The following is a 19,619-nucleotide window of genomic DNA, read 5'->3' on the forward strand; positions in this document are numbered from 1 at the left end:
GGGACCGGACCGCAGCGACGCACGGATGCACGCCAAGACCGTAGGATCCTACGCAGTGCCGTAGGGGACCGCACCGCCACTTCCCAGCAAATTAGGGACACTGTTGCTCCTGGGGTATCGGCGAGGACCATTCGCAACCGTCTCCATGAAGCTGGGCTACGGTCCCGCACACCGTTAGGCCGTCTTCCGCTCACGCCCCAACATCGTGCAGCCCGCCTCCAGTGGTGTCGCGACAGGCGTGAATGGAGGGACGAATGGAGACGTGTCGTCTTCAGCGATGAGAGTCGCTTCTGCCTTGGTGCCAATGATGGTCGTATGCGTGTTTGGCGCCGTGCAGGTGAGCGCCACAATCAGGACTGCATACGACCGAGGCACACAGGGCCAACACCCGGCATCATGGTGTGGGGAGCGATCTCCTACACTGGCCGTACACCACTGGTGATCGTCAAGGGGACACTGAATAGTGCACGGTACATCCAAACCGTCATCGAACCCATCGTTCTACCATTCCTAGACCGGCAAGGGAACTTGCTGTTCCAACTGGACAATGCACGTCCGCATGTATCCCGTGCCACCCAACGCGCTCTAGAAGGTGTAAGTCAACTACCCTGGCCAGCAAGATCTCCGGATCTGTCCCCCATTGAGCATGTTTGGGTCTGGATGAAGCGTCGTCTCACGCGGTCTGCACGTCCAGCACGAACGCTGGTCCAACTGAGGCGCCAGGTGGAAATGGCATGGCAAGCCGTTCCACAGGACTACATCCAGCATCTCTACGATCGTCTCCATGGGAGAATAGCAGCCTGCATTGCTGCGAAAGGTGGATATACACTGTACTAGTGCCGACATTGTGCATGCTCTGTTGCCAGTGTCTATGTGCCTGTGGTTCTGTCAGTGTGATCATGTGATGTATCTGACCCCAGGAATGTGTCAATAAAGTTTCCCCTTCCTGGGACAATGAATTCACGGTGTTCTTATTTCAATTTCCAGGAGTGTATGAAGTTCTGGGCTTGACAGTAGGTTTGCGGATCCGGTCTCATACTGCAGAATCCTCAGATTACCCCCGACAGCACTGAAAAGCGTCCGACATCGGTATATGATACTAGCCCATAACATGACAGACCCACCCCTCTAAAGCTCCCTTGGGACTGCACATCTCAGACGTGCATTAGTACCTGTCTGCCTCCGTGACGATCATCAGAGGCTAGGCGAATCCTGCACTCGCTGGTGAACAGAACCCGATGATAACGATTCAGTTTCCTCTGCTAATGTTTCCCTGTCCACCTTCTTCACGCAACACGATGGTAGGGAGTTTCTGCTGTTGTTCTTAATGGATGTGTACATTCCAAATCGACCGTATGGAGAAGATTGCGTATTGTCTAGACCGACACAGGTTTTCCAGTTGCCTCCTACAGGCAGCATGCAGTTCTGTTGCATCCTTTTCGAGGTACCAATTCGCCATAATTTGTAGGTAGTTTGGTTGGGAAACACTGCAACATCCTCCGCATAGTCTTGATCTTCGATAGCGTGATTTTCACATCTTTGGTGACCTGAAGAAAGACATGCGTGGACGTCGGTTTCAGTAGAACAAGGAAGTCCAAAAGTGGGTGCGGTTGTGGATCTGTCAGCGGTCGACCGCGTTCTACGAAACACGAAGTGATTGTCTCGTCTCCCAGTGGGAGAAATGTCTTAACGCTTGTGGTGACTGCTTTTGAATGGAACCATTCCATGGTTCCGTTGCGGTAGTTTTTCAGTTTTCATTTGACGGCCCCTTATATTCGATGGTATAATGTACAATCGTCCGCCTCGGTAACTCATTGGTCAGCGCAGATGGTTGTCTTGCGGAGGACCCGGGTCTGATTCCCGGAACTGCCAAGGATTTTTCCTTGGTGGGAGGGCTGATACGGGATGAATTCAGCATCGTGATGCCAATTGAGGAACTACTTGAGTGAGTATAAGCGGCTCTACGGTCTGGAAAGTCCGGAAAACGACCGGGAGAGCGGCGTGATGACTGCATGCCCCAGCATACCGCATTCGCATGACGCCGCAAGCAGAGGATCACACGGGGGCCGGCAGAGTTCCCTCGAGCCTTCACGGCCTGGACGAGGACCTCTTTTTATAATGCACAATCTGCTTCGTGTTTTAAAACAGAGTGAAACCTATAATGAGCCGGCGTTGTGGCCGAGCGGTTCTAGGCGCTTCAGTCCGGAACCGCGCTGCTGCTACAGCCGCAGGTTCGAATCTTGCCTCGGGCATGGATGTGTGTAATGTCCTTAGGTTAGTTAGGTTTAAGTAGTTCTAAGTCTATGGGACTGATGACCTCAGACGTTAAGTCCCATAGTGCTTAGAGACATTTGAACCATTTTTTTTTTTGAAACCTATAATGTTTATAAAATTTGTATTGACAATTTGGAAGAGGTACTTTCTCGAATAGGTGTCATTCAGTGTGAGATTAGTGAGCAATTGCTGGAGGACGGTCGCGCGGGGCTTAGCCGAGCGGTCTGAGGCGCTGCAGTCATGGACTGTGCGGCTGGTCCCGGCGGAGGTTCGAGTCCTCCCTCGGGCATGGGTGTGTGTGTTTGTCCTTAGGATAATTTAGGTTAAGTAGTGTGTAAGCTTAGGGACTGATGACCTTAGCAGTTAAGTCCCATAAGATTTCACACACATTTCAGCATTTGCACTGGAGGACGCTAACTGTTGAGCAAATTGAAAAATTGTAGTGATGAGTTAATTTAAAATTTCGGAATTCGTTTCAACAAGCAAAAAGACTTAAGGAAAAGAAAAGCGCGAAGTATGGCCAAGATTAGTATCGTAATAATAATCCGTCCAGAAGAGGAAGCGATGGGAAGGGAATCGTAGGGGAGGATCATTGTTTGCGAATGGGTAAATTCCACAATTTTTCAACTACGGGAAATGCGCAACCAGTAGCTTTCAGCAAACAATTTGAAGGAGTGCTGCCCAGTTACTGGAATGACAGACAAAATTTTGAATGTATAACGATGACGCTCGAGGGAGAACTATTTGATGAAATAAAATTTCTAGCTGTTAGTGATGGAGGGCCGTACGGCAAAAGAGAATAATGAATTACGCCAACTTGTACGACATCTCCACCGTTCCTCCACGAAAGAAAAGAAAACGCGCCGCTGAGCGCCGGAATACAATGCTAGAAATATGATTCAGTCATAATGATATGACAAAGTAAACTGCAAGTGTATCAGTGTTTACTGTATTGTTGCTGTATTGAGTGCAAAATGACTTGTAATGCTTGCCGAGTCTCGGGGCAGTTGAATGAACTGCTAATAAACGGTATACTCGGTAACGCCTTAGCAGATGATACTCAGCTGACCCATTAAGCGGCTTCGGGCCAAGAACGGACAGCAGGTATTGTAAGCAATGAAGTGGTGACACTACCACTGGGGCAACGCACGCTAAAGCCGTGTGTACACGGGACGAGGCGGCTAACGTTGACTTGCTATGCTGAGGATTGTACTCCGATCGTCTATTGTTCAAGTGTTCAAGTGTGTGTGAAATCTTATGGGACTTAACTACTCAGGTCATCAGTCCCTAAGCTTACACACTACTTAACCTAAACTATCATAAGGACAAACACACACACACCCATGCCCGAGGGAGGACTCGAACCTCCGCCGGGACCAGCCGCACAGTCCATGACTGCAGCGCCTCAGACCGCTCGGCTAATCCCGCGCGGCGTCTATTGTTATTGACATTTAATTATAGCAGCTCCTTACAACAGGGATACGTTTTCATGAATCTTAAATGGATAGTTGCCTTAAAACGGCTTACTATCATATCACGCAAGTTACAATACGAAAATAACTAAGCCGGCCGCGGTGGCAGCGCGGTTCTAGGCGCGTCAGCCCGGAACCGCGCGACTGCTGCGGTCACAGGTTCGAATCCTGCCTCGGGCATGGAAGTGTGTGATGTCCTTAGGTTAGTTAGGTTTAAGTAGTTCTAAGTTCTAGGGGACTGATTACCTAAGATGTTAAGTCCCATAGTGCTCAGAGCCCTTTTTGAAAATAACTAAATATGAAAATTCCTTAACCAACAATATGACGTTTCCCGTCATTTAATGACAAAAAATCGTGCCAATAACGTTTCTTCCTCCAGACATTAAACGGGCTGGTGTTTAGAAATAGCATATTTTCATAGGGTGTAACGTATAACATAAAACCCATCGAATGCGGGTATGTGCTGAACACGACAAATACAGTATGGCGACCCGCTTTCTGCTTGTGATTTAGGGAGCGTTTTTACTTCCTATTGGTTCTACTTTACGTGGCACATTGCCGAAATGTCACAGGATTTATTTTGTGTTTCATGTGACGAAATGGCTTCTCAACGAGAAATAGCAGTAAGTGACGCCACAGAACTCGTAGAGTGCCAGGTCAACGACAGCTAACTCGTCCCGTGTGCCAACGCCTTAAGCTTTACGAATAGATAAGACAACCGGAATATGACAACTGGCGTAACAAAGCAATTCAAGTGATGTGGAACACCAGTAGGACGCATAGTTAAGTAATGTATTGTACGTAAATGTGACAGTAGTTTGAAATGAAGGGTGATTTGTTTATTTTTGTATTCAAGTATTGAGTACATTTTTGCAGTAAAATAACATGGTTAGTTATCTTCGCGATCAGCATTTCAAGCGTTAGGCATTTGCCTATTGCGATACTCATCCAGTACTGGTTAGCAATAATAAGTACCAATGTTTAGTGTGTAGGATACCAAAGAGAGATGCTTTAGAAGCACCTGATTAATAATAATAAGTTAGCAGACAGCGTGTGCCGCGAAAGAGAATGAATGTAAACAGGACCGTTATTACCATTAGGCAAGACTAGGCGGCCCCCTAGGACAGCAAAATTTTAGGGTTGGCAAAGCGCGGAAAAAGTTAACTTCAAATTAAACAGCAATTGATGCCAAGTTTGGTTGCACCAGTATATTCAGTTAAGCTGTAGTTTAAAATGTTCTGCACGCCTATTTGAATGATTATAAAATATTTCAAAAATTGAGGATAGAAAATAAGAAGCTGAGGATGTTCGTTGTCCTCAATGAGTTTTAAACCAATTGGCGACAAAGCATTAAAGTTCAGTACTGTCCCAGGAGGACGTCTGTTAACCTAAGTTGAATAATCATTGAAAGTGTTGTTGTGAAGTTGGATGTTGGTACTGGCGGGCGGGGTTGGGGTAGGAGTAGGGTGGGGTTGTCAGAGAAACCGATGGTAGTAAACAAGAGGGGGCTCATTTTTCAGTTCTCGCCTAGGGCGACAAAATACCTAGCAACGATCCTGAATGCCAAGTCCGTCGGAGATCACCTTCTGGTTTGTTATGGTCAGTTGAAAATAACCAGTTAAGAGATGAATATAGAACGCACAAGACGGCAGTTCAGTTTTTCAGAGCAAGGTAGCACTGAAACAATCCGGTATCAAAGGGAAGTTGCCTTCAGTTTCCGGGAACATATCGAATAACCAATTTTCGGAACTATATCAAGTGAGATGAACCACGCACCTTGGCGAGATGGGGAGGCTTGCATGCCTCATCGAAACAGATAGTCGTACCGCAGCTTCAACCATAACAGAGCGTTGTCGGTGGATGGGCCAGACCAACATATTGTTTCTGAAGAGGAGCAGTACCCTTTTTAGTAGTTACAGGGGCAACAGTCTTGGTGTCTGACTGATCTGGGTATGTAACATGAACAAATATACTGTAGCATTGCTGTGCTGATACTGTGAACTGCTGAAAGCAAGAGGAAATTAAACCGTTATTTTTCCTAAGGGAATGCAGCTCTATCACGTGGTTCAATGATGGCGGCATCCTCTCGAGCAAACTATTCCAGAGATAAAATAGCCCAGGAAAAACAAAACTGGCGTTCTAAGGGGCAGAGTTTGGAATTTTAGCTCTCTTAATAGATACATTAGAAATTTTAAAAATGGAAATGGATAGGTTCAAGTTAGACATCAGTGAAGTTCAGTGGCAGTAGGAATAGGACTTCCGGTCAGGTGAGCACGGAGTTATAAACACAAAACCACAGAGGGGTTATGCAGGGCCGCGCGGGATTAGCCGAGCGGTCTTAGGCGCTGCAGTCATGGACTGTGCGGCTAGTCCCGGTGGAGATTCGAGTCCTCCCTCGGGCATGGGTGTGTGTGTTTGCCCTTAGGATAATTTAGGTTAAGTAGTGTGTAAGCTTAGGGACTGATGACCTTAGCAGTTGAGTCCCATAAGATTTCACACACATTTTTTTGGTAATGCAGGAGTAGGTCTAATAATGAGTGAATAAGAAAATAGGAATGCGGGTAATCCACTATGAGCAAAACAGTGAACACATTATCGTAGCCAAGATAGATACGAAGCCAACACCCACGACATTAATACCAGTGTATATGCAGCACCGCAGATGATGAAGAAATTGAAAGAATGTGTGATGAGATAAAGGAAATTATTTACTTAGCTAAGAGAGAGGTAAATTTAATTGTTATGAAGGCTATAAGTCGATAGAATGGAAAGGAAGAGAACGAAAATTAATAGGAGTGTATGGACTGTCGGAAAGTAATGAAAGAGGAAGCCGCCTGATAGAATTTTGCACAGAACATAATTTAATCATCGCTAACACTTCGTTTAAGAATCATGAAAAAAGGTTGAGTACGTGGAAGCATCCTGTAGACACTGAAAGATTTCAGACTGATTAGACAGGGAGATTCCGTGATGACGCTACGATGATGGAGAAGGGTACATGTATCAGTTTAAGGTAGCGGTCTTGGTTCGGAAACGACGAAGTCGAACGTCGTAAGTGAAAATCGTTCTGATGCCTCTGACAGTAGAACTCTTCTGCTGCAGTCTCTTTGCTTTCCATATTTTGAGAGGAGGTAGTATGGACCAAAACCAGAAATAATTGTTTGGTGAACATGGGCTCTAAAATGCATACCTTAAGAGCTATGAGCAGTTGTTCAGTAAAAGAGATGGGTTTCACAGAAGCAAATGTGTACAGGTATACTGTTCAATTATTTGTAAAACCCTCCGCTATTTGAGTCTTCGCAATCGGCTTTAGCACGTGAGGAATCAACGAGGTCAGTGTTGAAAGTGGATGTACCTCGGGTAGATGAGGTCGCTAGCCGTGTGAGATGGCATCATCATACATGTGGAGCAAGGTCAGCCACAAGCGCAGCAGCCGTTTAAGACCCAAGATAGCAGCCTAAGCACACTCTATGTCTTTCTACATCTACATCTACATTTATACTCCGCAAGCCACCCAACAGTGTGTGGCGGAGGGCACTTTACGTGCCACTGTCATTACCTCCCTTTCCTGTTCCAGTCGCGTATGGTTCGCGGGAAGAACGACTGTAACATCTCCGTAACGCTATCACGGTTACCAAATAACCCTGTGACGAATCGCGCCGCTCTTCTTTGGATCTTCTCTATCTCCTCCGTCAACCCGATCTGGTACGGATCCCACACTGATGAGCAATACTCAAGTATAGGTCGAACGAGTGTTTTGTAAGCCACCTCCTTTGTTGATGGACTGCATTTTCTAAGGACTCTCCCAATGAATCTCAACCTGGTATCCGCCTTACCAACAATTAATTTTATATGATCATTCCACTTCAAATCGTTCCGCACGCATACTCCCAGATATTTTACAGAAGTAACTGCTACCAGTCTTTGTTCCGCTATCATATAATCATACAATAAAGGCTCCTTCTTTCTATGCATTCGCAATACATTACATTTGTCTATGTTAAGGGTCAGTTGCCACGCCCTGCACCAAGTGCCTATCCGCTGCAGATCTTCCTGCATTTCGCTACAATTTTCTAATGCTGCAACTTCTCTGTATACTACAGCATCATCCGCGAAAAGCCGCATGGGACTTCCGACACTATCTACTAGGTCATTTATATATATTGTGAAAAGCAATGGTCCCATAACACTCCCCTGTGGCACGCCAGAGGTTACTTTAACGTCTGTAGACGTCTCTCCATTGATAACAACATGCTGTGTTCTGTTTGCTAAAAACTCTTCAATCCAGCCACACAGCTGGTCTGATATTCCGTAGGCTCTTACTTTGTTTATCAGGCGACAGTGCGGAACTGTATCGAACGCCTTCCGGTTCAAATGGTTCAAATGGCTCTGAGCACTATGGGACTTAACATCTGTGGTCATCAGTCCCCTAGAACTTAGAACTACTTAAACCTAACTAACCTAAGGACATCACACACATCCATGCCCGAGGCAGGATTCGAACCTGCGACCGTAGTAGTGCGCGGTTCCGGACTGAGCGCCTGAACCGCTAGACCACCGCGGCCGGCCGTCTTCCGGAAGTCAAGAAAAATAGCATCTACCTGGGAGCCTGTATCTAATATTTTCTGGGTTTCATGAACAAATAAAGCGAGTTGGGTATCACACGATCGCTGTTTCCGGAATCCATGTTGATTCCTACATAGTAGATTCTGGGTTTCCAAAAACGACATCATACTCGAGCAAAAAACATGTTCTAAAATTCTACAACAGATCGACGTCAGAGATACAGGTCTATAGTTTTGCGCATCTGCTCGACGACCCTTCTTGAAGACTGGGACTACCTGTGCTCTTTTCGAATCATTTGGAACCTTCCGTTCCACTAGAGACTTGCGGTACACGGCTGTTAGAAGGGGGGGCAAGTTATTTCGCGTACTCTGTGTAGAATCGAATTGGTATCCCGTCTAGCAAGAGTTCAGTGTGATGTTCAGAAAGTATTGTGTTTTTGTGATGTATCTGAATGAGGAAGGATGACCAGGGAAGTTGAATATGTATACGACATATCTGTATTAATATCACAGACATTGCAGCTTCGCATCAACAGTGTTACCCAACATCATCCACAAAATTCGCTAAGTAGAACATTTGATGAGCAGAAGACAATATAGGTGGAAAATACCAGACATTTCATTGAGCACCATGTCCGAGGGAACGTTATTTCGTGCTAACAGTTTGATATGGATTCCAAGCGGCACTCAGTGGAGCTCACTGGCTCCCTCATGTCAAAATATCGTGGATCAAGACAATGCTGATCACGTTTTCCGACAGTAACGCAATGATCCATCGAGAATCAGTTCTGAGGGTCAATTCATTAACGCCTTCTTTAATGACAGAGGGTTAGAACGATTGTTACAACGCACGCGGCGTGCTCTATCATAGTCATCAAGGACTGGAAAGTGTAGTTTAATGCATAACGCCCGGTTGTAAGCTCTGATTCGTGTGCTCAACTGTTTAGCTAAGCGCTGCGTAACCGTTCTCGAATATCTCTCCGGATTTGCCCCTCAAGATATTTTTTATTCCCTTGTCTCAAAGAATGTCTGTTGCAGAAGGCCACGATTTATTCTATGATGTACCAGGAAGCTAAACAGCTCGAAATCAAGAGGAGTCTTCGGCCACATGGCACTCATTTAGGTTGTCTGTAGTCGAAACGGTGGGTAGCCGTTCCACTAGAGACTTGCGGTACACGGCTGTTAGAAGGGGGGCAAGTTATTTCGCGTACTCTGTGTAGAATCGAATTGGTATCCCGTCTAGCAAGAGTTCAGTGTGATGTTCAGAAAGTATTGTGTTTTTGTGATGTATCTGAATGAGGAAGGATGACCAGGGAAGTTGAATATGTATACGACATATCTGTATTAATATCACAGACATTGCAGCTTCGCATCAACAGTGTTACCCAACATCATCCACAAAATTCGCTAAGTAGAACATTTGATGAGCAGAAGACAATATAGGTGGAAAATACCAGACATTTCATTGAGCACCATGTCCGAGGGAACGTTATTTCGTGCTAACAGTTTGATATGGATTCCAAGCGGCACTCAGTGGAGCTCACTGGCTCCCTCATGTCAAAATATCGTGGATCAAGACAATGCTGATCACGTTTTCCGACAGTAACGCAATGATCCATCGAGAATCAGTTCTGAGGGTCAATTCATTAACGCCTTCTTTAATGACAGAGGGTTAGAACGATTGTTACAACGCACGCGGCGTGCTCTATCATAGTCATCAAGGACTGGAAAGTGTAGTTTAATGCATAACGCCCGGTTGTAAGCTCTGATTCGTGCGCTCAACTGTTTAGCTAAGCGCTGCGTAACCGTTCTCGAATATCTCTCCGGATTTGCCCCTCAAGATATTTTTTATTCCCTTGTCTCAAAGAATTTCTGTTGCAGAAGGCCACGATTTATTCTATGATGTACCAGGAAGCTAAACAGCTCGAAATCAAGAGGAGTCTTCGGCCACATGGCACTCATTTAGGTTGTCTGTAGTCGAAACGGTGGGTAGCCACCACTAGTTCCACACCCCGTCTCGGGATGTAATACAATTAGCACAAAATTATTTTGAATTTAACAACAAAATCTATGCCCAAGTAGATGGAGTAGGCATGAGTAATAGTGTAGCAGGCACATTAGCCGATATTTTCCTAAATTCTCTGGAAGAGATATTCTTTAACTCAGATTGACCTACTCTCAACCAAATCGTATATTATTTTAGGCATGTAGGTGATACCGTCACGTTAGTAGATGTCAGCCACACAGATATCGAAAATATCCACCAAAAACTCAACCAACTGCACCCTAATTTTTGGATTGTTTGGGGAAAGAGACCAAACAGCGAGGTCATCGGTCTCATCGGATTAGGGAAGGACGGGGAAGGAAGTCGACCGTGCCCTTTCAAAGGAACCATCCCGGCATTTGCCTGGAGCGATTTAGGGAAATCACGAAAAACCTAAATCAGGATGGCCGGACGCGAGATTGTACCGTCGTCCTCCCGAATGCGAGTCCAGCTGCACCCTAAAATTAAATTTACTATGGAAACTGAGAAAGACAATACCATTAACTATCTAAAACTCACAATTGGCAAAAACAATAATCGTCACACATTTGATATTTGTCGCTCTCTCTAGCGTGTTCTTTGTATCTCACGTTAAAACTTCTTCATGTTTGGCCTATGTAAAAACTATTTCAGCTGCCACATGTGATTTTATAAATGCCTGGGTTATCATATTTTGATGTTCTAGAGGTGGCGGAACGTTATTATAAATGCCAATTTCTGTCACCAAATGGTTCATGAACTAGCATTTTTCCATTCAGTGATTAATAGATTAAATAACCTCCCATTAGAAAAGACAGATTTCAAAAATAACTTAACACACTTCGTTATATAGCCTACACAAACGATTTTGACCCCAACATAATCACAAAATTATATTACATGTGGAAAACAGCAAAGCAGAACACAATACATAGAGAGACATGCCTAACTCGAGAAACATCAGCGACACAGAAAATAAGATACGTACCAGCAGTCTACCTTGGTAGAATCTACAACAGAATTAATGCACTTTTTAAAGCCACAAATATTCAACTAGCCTTTCGAACCAATAACAACCTTTCAATAAAATTACGTTCCGCCACCACTATAATGTCGACATATTATAACCCAGGCATTTATAAAACCACATGTGGCAGCTGTAATAGCTTTTACATTGGCCAAACAGGAAGAAATTTTAACGTGAGATATAAAGAACACGCTAGAGAGAATGAATATAATCAATCGAACTTCTTTCTACATCTGAAAAATCAAAATCACACTGCTGATACGATCGAAACTGCACTACAGATTCTGCACAGAATGCCAAAAGGTTTTGGAATGAACATTCTTGAGGAATTAGAAATTTAGACGTACACGATAAAATACCCACAAAAAAATATTAAAGTACTACCTTAAAAACTTTATTGAACTTTTAGAACACGAAAATGGATAAATCGGAAGTAACATATGAAACAACCAAAGATAATCGTAACAAATTTTAAGAAATAAAATAATATCGCTGTTCATTTGCACAATCGTTGTAAACATACAGCGTCGTAAGAGTGGAACTGTCAAACTGCTGTCACGTCGTAATTAACATTTCATTTTCAACATCTTGACATCATTTACGATCTTATTAAAGCACTGACAGTTACAAAATAGTCCACTAACGGCGCAATATGGACGTCACATCAGTCTAGACGTGAGTACAAGACACCTACTTTAACATGAATGACATTGGCATCCATACGTGTTCTCACCAAAATTGTAATTCCAGGTACTTGAAAATGGCAATCAAGCCGAAATAGTCAGTCGTAAATAAAGATTACTTATTATAAGCAGCTATTTGGTGTATATACTCTAATAATCATGTCGTTATCAGACATATGTTACACTGCTGGCTCTAAACGATGAAAAATTGTAGAACAGAAAAATGATCCTGTTGAAGGATCGGATCCTCCGAAGAGGATCACTTCCAGCAACCTGACAGCAATGGGAACTGTGATCCCCAGAGTTTAACGAGTTACTACAGAGGAGGTTACTGATATCTTACCTCTACAGCACATACGTGTTGCTGCCAGTGTAAGCCCGTTACCATCATACCAGACAACATGAAGGGTGAATGTTACGCCAATTCCCCATGGGCTTAGTCGTGGTCCCAAAGGGACCTTGGATCCTAACAACACTGACGCCTCTGACTACTGCTCCACTATTTACCCATAGTATTTCTAATTCTCATAATGAATTACCTTTTATAAAGGAGTAAAATGCAAGACCGTGAATGATATGCTAATAATCAACATATGCAGTAGCCAGCCGCATTCCAAATTATTGTGTCTTAGGAAGACAATGAATGACTTTCCCACAACTACTGTTAGAATATTTTTATTCAACTGACCATTTCCAAGATCTTAGATCTCATTCTCTAATGTTTTCTTCAACATTTTGTCGTATAGCCTCATCACAGTGATACACTGCGTTACTTTGAGTCTAATTTTTAGCTGTACGGCCAATTACCTACGACTAATCTGAGAATGAGGTTTAGAATCTCGATACTGCTTATGAGAATAAAAATATTCCAGTAGAAGCTATGGACTTCATTGACTTCCTGAATTATTTCAAGCGTGGACGCAAGCAGGTATCGTCAAGATGAACAAAATCTTATTTTTCTTTACCTTGCAGAATGCCATCATACTACAAGCATACACAAAAATCAAAAGTTGAGCCACTGAAGAGTTATATAGCTCTTAACTGACCAGTATTCTTCATGGAAAATACTTAAGGTCATATGCTGGTCAGAAAAGTTTGAATGCATGCATTCACATTTTATGGCTCATGACATGTCACATGCATCAGCCAGTTCAGAAGTCTGTAACCTGTAAGTAATATACATCATGCAATACGAAGTCTCTAACGTGCAATTAACATTGGAACCTTATATCTTTCAAATGGCGCGACAGTTGCAGATGGTTTTGAAAAATACATGACACAGAGCTGTATTTTATTCATTTATTGTTACTACCAGTTTCGGTCATAAGCCATCATCTTGGTATCTGTATCAACGCAAAGAAAGAAACCAACTACAGAAACAATAAAAAACACACATCGTAGTACGCTACAGACACCAAGATGATGATTTATGACGAAATCGGTAGTGATAGGAAATAAATACAATACAGCTGTGTGTCATGCGTTTTTCAAAACACATTACGTTTTTGATAGCCGCATGAAGAAAATGTTTGATCTTCTACCCAGCACAGGACAACAGGTGATCTTTCTGTATCAACGTACTACGATCTGTATTTTTTGTTGTTTCCGTAGCTGTAGATGTCTTTGCTAAAGAGAGTACTCGGTGTAAATGTAAGAACGTCCTTCTACTCGGATTAGTGCAGAGTGTCTAAGTCTCAAAATAAACAACCGCATTTGGCGTCGCTATAATTATCTCCCAACGTGTGTGTAACGAGCGCCAGAAATGAGAATCACCGAGAGTGGGCTGTGAGAAAGTTTAAACATGTACGTTTGTTCTGTAAACATCCACATTTGTTGAATAAAATAGTCAATACCAATCACATAAGCACATAAGCAGCCCAACGATATCTTGGGAATTTAGACATACATAATTTTTGATGTTTCTCAGAGCGATTTATACTCTTTTGCGCTAAAAAACTAATACAATTTATTTAGAGATGTTGGTGGAGGGTGGTGCTCCCTTAATAGTTTAAAGAATACAAATGAGAATGCCAGAAAAATATTCAAATTCAGCAATTGCGGAAACCAGAGAAGACAATATTTCATTCTCATGTTCTTCAAATTGCTATTTCACATTCCTGCTCTACGAGTATGGTCGTTAACTACATAGAAGATGCAGTTCTCTTCTGGGAACTGTTCCTTCTCAATTGAATGAAAATGATCACCTAGAATGGTTTCATAGACCTTAACAGCAGTCTGCCGGCCGCGGTGGTCTCGCGGTTCTAGGCGCTCAGTACGGAACCGCGCGACTGCTACGGTCGCAGGTCCGAATCCCGCCTCGGGCATGGGTGTGTGTGATGTCCTTAGGTTAGTTAGGTTTAAGTAGTTCTAAGTTCTAGGGGACTGATGACCACAGATGTTAAGTCCCATAGTGCTCCGAGCCATTTTTTAACAGCAGTCTGCTTTTTAGTGCGATCGTAGGACCAACATCAATCTACAATATGATCACTCATAACATTACACAAACTCCGCAGCTGAAAGAAAAGTCTGAACTGTACGTATCTCCTGGCGTTCTTCATATGTCAGAAGGAAAATAAAGGAAGATAGGTATTTAACGTCCCTTTGATGAGGTGGTCATCAGAGATGTTGCACAACTTCGGGCTGGGTGTGAGGGGAGCGTTTCTCAAAGAAATCACGCTGGCGTTTGGCCCCAAAACGCAAATATGGGTGGTCAGATGGAGATTTCTGTACGTAAATTCATCGTATTGTTTACATTCACTGGATTACAACAGGTATGGGAACACCGTCACTCAGTTTACGTCCCACTGTTCCCACTGAGACGTAAACAAATCTTATTTCAGGTAACACTCCTCTTTAATGTCCTCCTGTCTCAACCTATACGCTTAGTTTTTATTCCAATATTGTGCCAGCAGAAGGTTTTTTCCCCCTGAGCTCTGTAGACTTTCGTCACACTAGATACAGTGTATCTAGATGTTGTTGTTATGGTTGTTGTTACTGCTGTTGCTGTCGTCCTCAGTCCGAAAACTGGTTTGATGTCTCCATTCTAGTATATCTTGTGGAAGTCTCTTCATTTCTGTATAACTACGACAATCAACATCCATTTGATTGTGCTTATTGTAATCAAGCTATGGTCGCCCTCTACAATTTTTGTCACTTTCACTTCCCTCCATTACCAGACTAAATAGTCCTCTTTCTTTTCTTTCCAGCTCGATTCAGTACCTCTTCATTGGTTATCCTATCTTTATCTTTAACATTCAGCATTCTTCTGAAACATATTTCAAAAGGTTCTGTTCTCTTCCTGTCTGTCTGACAGAATTAAAATATCATTGGCAAATCTTAACGTTTTCATTTCTTTTCGTTCGCCTTCAATTGCCATTATTAAACTTTCCTTAGCTTCCTTTACTGCTTGTGTTCGAAACACTTCCAGAAGTGATGTAGCCCAAGGGGAAAAGCCACTGTGTTACGAGTAAGCGAGAAAATAGATTCCAAAACCGATGCGTTGATGTCAGGGTGCTAACATTTTTGTTTCCGCCAAAGATTCTACACATGATACACGCATCGTTTCAACTCCACCTCTAGCGGTTTCAAATGTACAGATCAGTTGGCTGATCAGATTAGAAGCAACAAGATCGTAGAACTTCATAGCTAGCCTTTCAATTTCCCTCTGTAACTCAAATAAACTTACAGTTATAAGAGTTAAGTAAATAACGGAGATTCCATGGTCTCACCACCGCGGCTGAACGCCGTGCAGTATATTTTTTTTTTTTTTTCAGTCGCACCACAAAATCTCATAAATTACATTGAAGCTGTGTTTTCTAGGCAATATACATAATGAAGAAAAGAAGTTGCTGTTTATTTACTGACTGACTAGTTTCGCGCTTTGCCCCTTTTCACAAGCCACTTATTACAGAGACAAAATGTGTTATAACTGTATGTGCGCAACGTGGATAATAAAGGTATCAGTGATAAAATTGTTGAGACGGTAACTACTTACGTATTTGTATTTAGGATATGATTGATGTGGACAGTTCTATTTATGTCCTCAAATTTAAATGCGTCTCATATCTGTGTTAAAAGATGTCACAGATGTAGTTGCAGCTGATAGTATTGTATTAATGTGTATGAATGATATATATTTTTTTCCTTAAGTGCGGTACCTTCATTATCCAGCCTGATGTGATCCACGTGACAAGGATATTTTACACACAATGGAGAATTTGTTCTTAGTGGATTACTCTGAGTGTGTATATAAGACGTAATAATAAAATTCTTTGCATCAACATCTGTCAAAATTACGATACCACCTACTATAAATAAGCCGGCGTGACACACAGTGTAATCCAATAAGAACAAATTCTCCATCGTGTGTCAAAGATCGTTATCACTTGAATCACATCAAGGCGGATAATAAAGGTACCAGAATTAAGAAAAAGTATATATTATGCCTATACATTGACATAAAACTGTGAAATGTAACTACATCTGTGACATCTTTTAAAGCAGGTATGATATATATTTAAGTGCGATGAGATAAACAAAACTGTAGACACCTACCATATCCTAAATACAAATACATAAGTGCTTAAAATAATTGTATCACTGATTCTTTTATTATCCACAGTCTACACACACACTCATAACAAATTTTGTTCTCTGTAATAGGCGGCTCGTGAAAATGAGCGAGGCCCGAAACTAGTCAGCCAGTAAATAAACAGCAGTTTTGGTGTTATAATGTCTTTGCTTCAACGTCTGAGAGGTGCGAGACGCAACGTACTGGAAACTTTCATAGATATAATACAATGTTTGGAATAAAGGAGAACTATCAGCGATTATTCTAGACATAAAAGTAACAGGTTTCGTATCCTGAAAAATCATTTCTCAAGATAGTATTACAATGATTTCCAACAGAGAAAGGAGCACCTGACAACACCTATCAAGAGTTTTGTTTTTATCTAAAATCATTACGACACTTGGCTTCAGGGAAATAGAAAACGTAAGTTTTTAAACTTTTAGTGCTACTCTGGAAATCTTCGAAGTCACAAGTGCATAAGACTACGCACATTGAACAGATGAACATGTTTAAAACATTTAAGCTACGGCAGCGGACCCAACAGTTGTGACTCAGTATACTGTTGCTAATATCAGCTGGCCACTTTGTCTTAGGGGCAGTAAACGGCAGTTAGTTCTAGGTGACGATCGGATTTCAACCGGCACAAAACCTGCAATCAAATAACTTAAGCAACGCATGAGGGTTACTTCGGTATGTCACATCGCACGTAGCCTCATAGATGAAAATTCTTTATATGAAGTGGTGACAGCAAGCAACAAAGTAATTTTTAGAAATTTTCATAATGAAATTTGCCACACTGAAGTAATGGCTACTTCTCATATATTTTAACATTCAAAATCATTTTCAGTTTCTCTCAGAGATATGATAATTACTTTTGAACTATAAAATCGATTGAAAAAGACGTGATCATAGACATCGTAACGTTGCTTACGTTAAAGTGACTCTGTTGTATAAAAAGATGTATTAATCGAAAAACTGATTGCATGTAATCATAAAGTCTTAGCAACTGCTTTTCACCAGAGAGAAACCTCGCTTACTTGGAGTAATCTCGTAAGCTTGGAGTCCCGGTACGGAATATGCGTTGACTTTCCATCGACTAATGCTGATATCACATGACCAAGAGCTGTTAGCGAGAGATTAATTTTGATTGCTTCTTTAAGTCGGTCTCCAGCAGCCCCTTAAACAGATAACAGCGCATGGATGGAATATGAGTTAAATATAAAATCACCACAGAAATAGCTAATAAAACTAGTTGCTGGCTCACCTGTTTTTGATTGTCTTTCACTTCCAGCTAAATCGACCAGATTTAACTTTCCTTTCCGCACTTTGTTGACAGGGAGGTCACATTCCAATGCACTCACTGGCATCATTTCCAACTGGATACTAAATATGGAATGCGATCGCGACGAATCGGCGTTCATGAGCGTAGCGCCCGTGGCGCGGTTCTTCCAGCCCCTCGCCATCAGCTGCTCGCTCTCAGAAACGCTCTGAACAGGATGCAACGACAGATCTGCAAGTTCAAAACCTTACGATATGTTAACAGTTCTACTTATTTAGTTACAGAAGTAGCCAATATTAACAGTAACCTCAGACATATTCCAGATGATGCTGTTATCTATAATGAAGAATTATCTGAAAAAAGTTGAACAAATATCCGGTCAGATGTTGTCAAAATTTAAAAGTGTTGCAAAAACAGCAACTTGTTTTAAATGTTAATAAATGTGAAATTATGCACTCAACAAAGCACAAAAACATAGTATTATACAGGGTGTTACAAAAAGGTACGGCCAAACTTTCAGGAAACATTCCTCACACACAAATAAAGAAAAGATGTTATGTGGACATGTGTCCGGAAACGCTTAATTTCCATGTTAGAGCTCATTTTAGTTTCGTCAGTATGTACTGTACTTCCTCGATTCACCGCCAGTTGGCCCAATTGAAGGAAGGTAAAGTTGACTTCGGTGCTTGTGTTGACATGCGACTCATTGCTCTACAGTACTAGCATCAAGCACATCAGCACGTAGCATCAACTGGTTAGTGTTCATCACGAACGTGGTTTTGCAGTCAGTGCAATGTTTACAAATGCGGAGTTGGCAGATGCCCATTTGATGTATGGATTAGCACGGAGCAATAGCCGTGGCGCGGTACGTTTGTATCGAGACAGATTTCCAGAACGAAGGTGTCCTGACAGGAAGACGTTCGAAGCAATTGATCGGCGTCTTAGGGAGCAGGGAACATTCCAGCCTATGACTCGCGACTGGGGAAGACCTACAACGACGAGGACACCTGCAATGGACGAGGCAATTCTTCGTGCAGTTGACGATAACCCTAATGTCAGCGTCAGAGAAGTTGCTGCTGTACAAGGTAGCGTTGACCACGTCACTGTATGGGGAGTTGTTTCCGTACCATGTACAGCGTGTGCAGGCACTATCAGCAGCTGATTGGCCTCCACGGGTACACTTCTGCGAATGGTTCATCCAACAGTGTGTCAATCCTCATTTCAGTGCAAATGTTCTCTTTACGGATGAGGCTTCATTCCAACGTGATCAAATTGTAAATTTTCACAATCAACATGTGTGGGTTGACGAGAATCCGCACGCAATTGTGCAATCACGTCATCAACACAGATTTTCTGTGAACGTTTGGGCAGGCATTGTTGGTGATGTCTTGACTGGGCCCCATGTTCTTCCACCTACGCTCAATGGAGCACGTTATCATGATTTCATACGGGATACTCTACCTGTGCTGCTAGAACATGTGCCTTTACATGTACGACACAACATGTGGTTCATGCACGATGGAGCTCCTGCACATTTCAGTCGAAGTGTTCGTACGCTTCTCAACAACAGATTCGGTGACCGATGGATTGGTAGAGGCGGACCAATTCCGTGGCCTCCACGCTCTCCTGACCTCAACCCTCTTGACTTTCATTTATGAGGGCATTTGAAAGCTCTTGTCTACGCAACCCCGGTACCAAATGTAGAGACTCTTCGTGCTCGTATTGT

The 19,619-nt window shown here is 42.7% G+C and overlaps 1 protein-coding gene across 1 annotated transcript in view; it reads right to left on the reverse strand.

Annotated features, from left to right (window-relative positions):
• Nucleotides 1–19,619, reverse strand: part of LOC124556381 (osmotic avoidance abnormal protein 3) — a 373,479-nt gene that overhangs the window by 202,639 nt on the left and 151,221 nt on the right. The window contains exons 5-6 of the mRNA XM_047130344.1: nt 17,879–18,124; nt 17,652–17,791 (exon numbers count right to left, since the gene is read on the reverse strand). Coding sequence (XP_046986300.1) covers nt 17,652–17,791; nt 17,879–18,124 — 386 coding nt within the window. The remainder of the gene's footprint in view (nt 1–17,651; nt 17,792–17,878; nt 18,125–19,619) is intronic.

Source organism: Schistocerca americana, chromosome X, assembly GCF_021461395.2.
Source record: "Schistocerca americana isolate TAMUIC-IGC-003095 chromosome X, iqSchAmer2.1, whole genome shotgun sequence".
Lineage (NCBI taxonomy): Eukaryota > Metazoa > Arthropoda > Insecta > Orthoptera > Acrididae > Schistocerca > Schistocerca americana.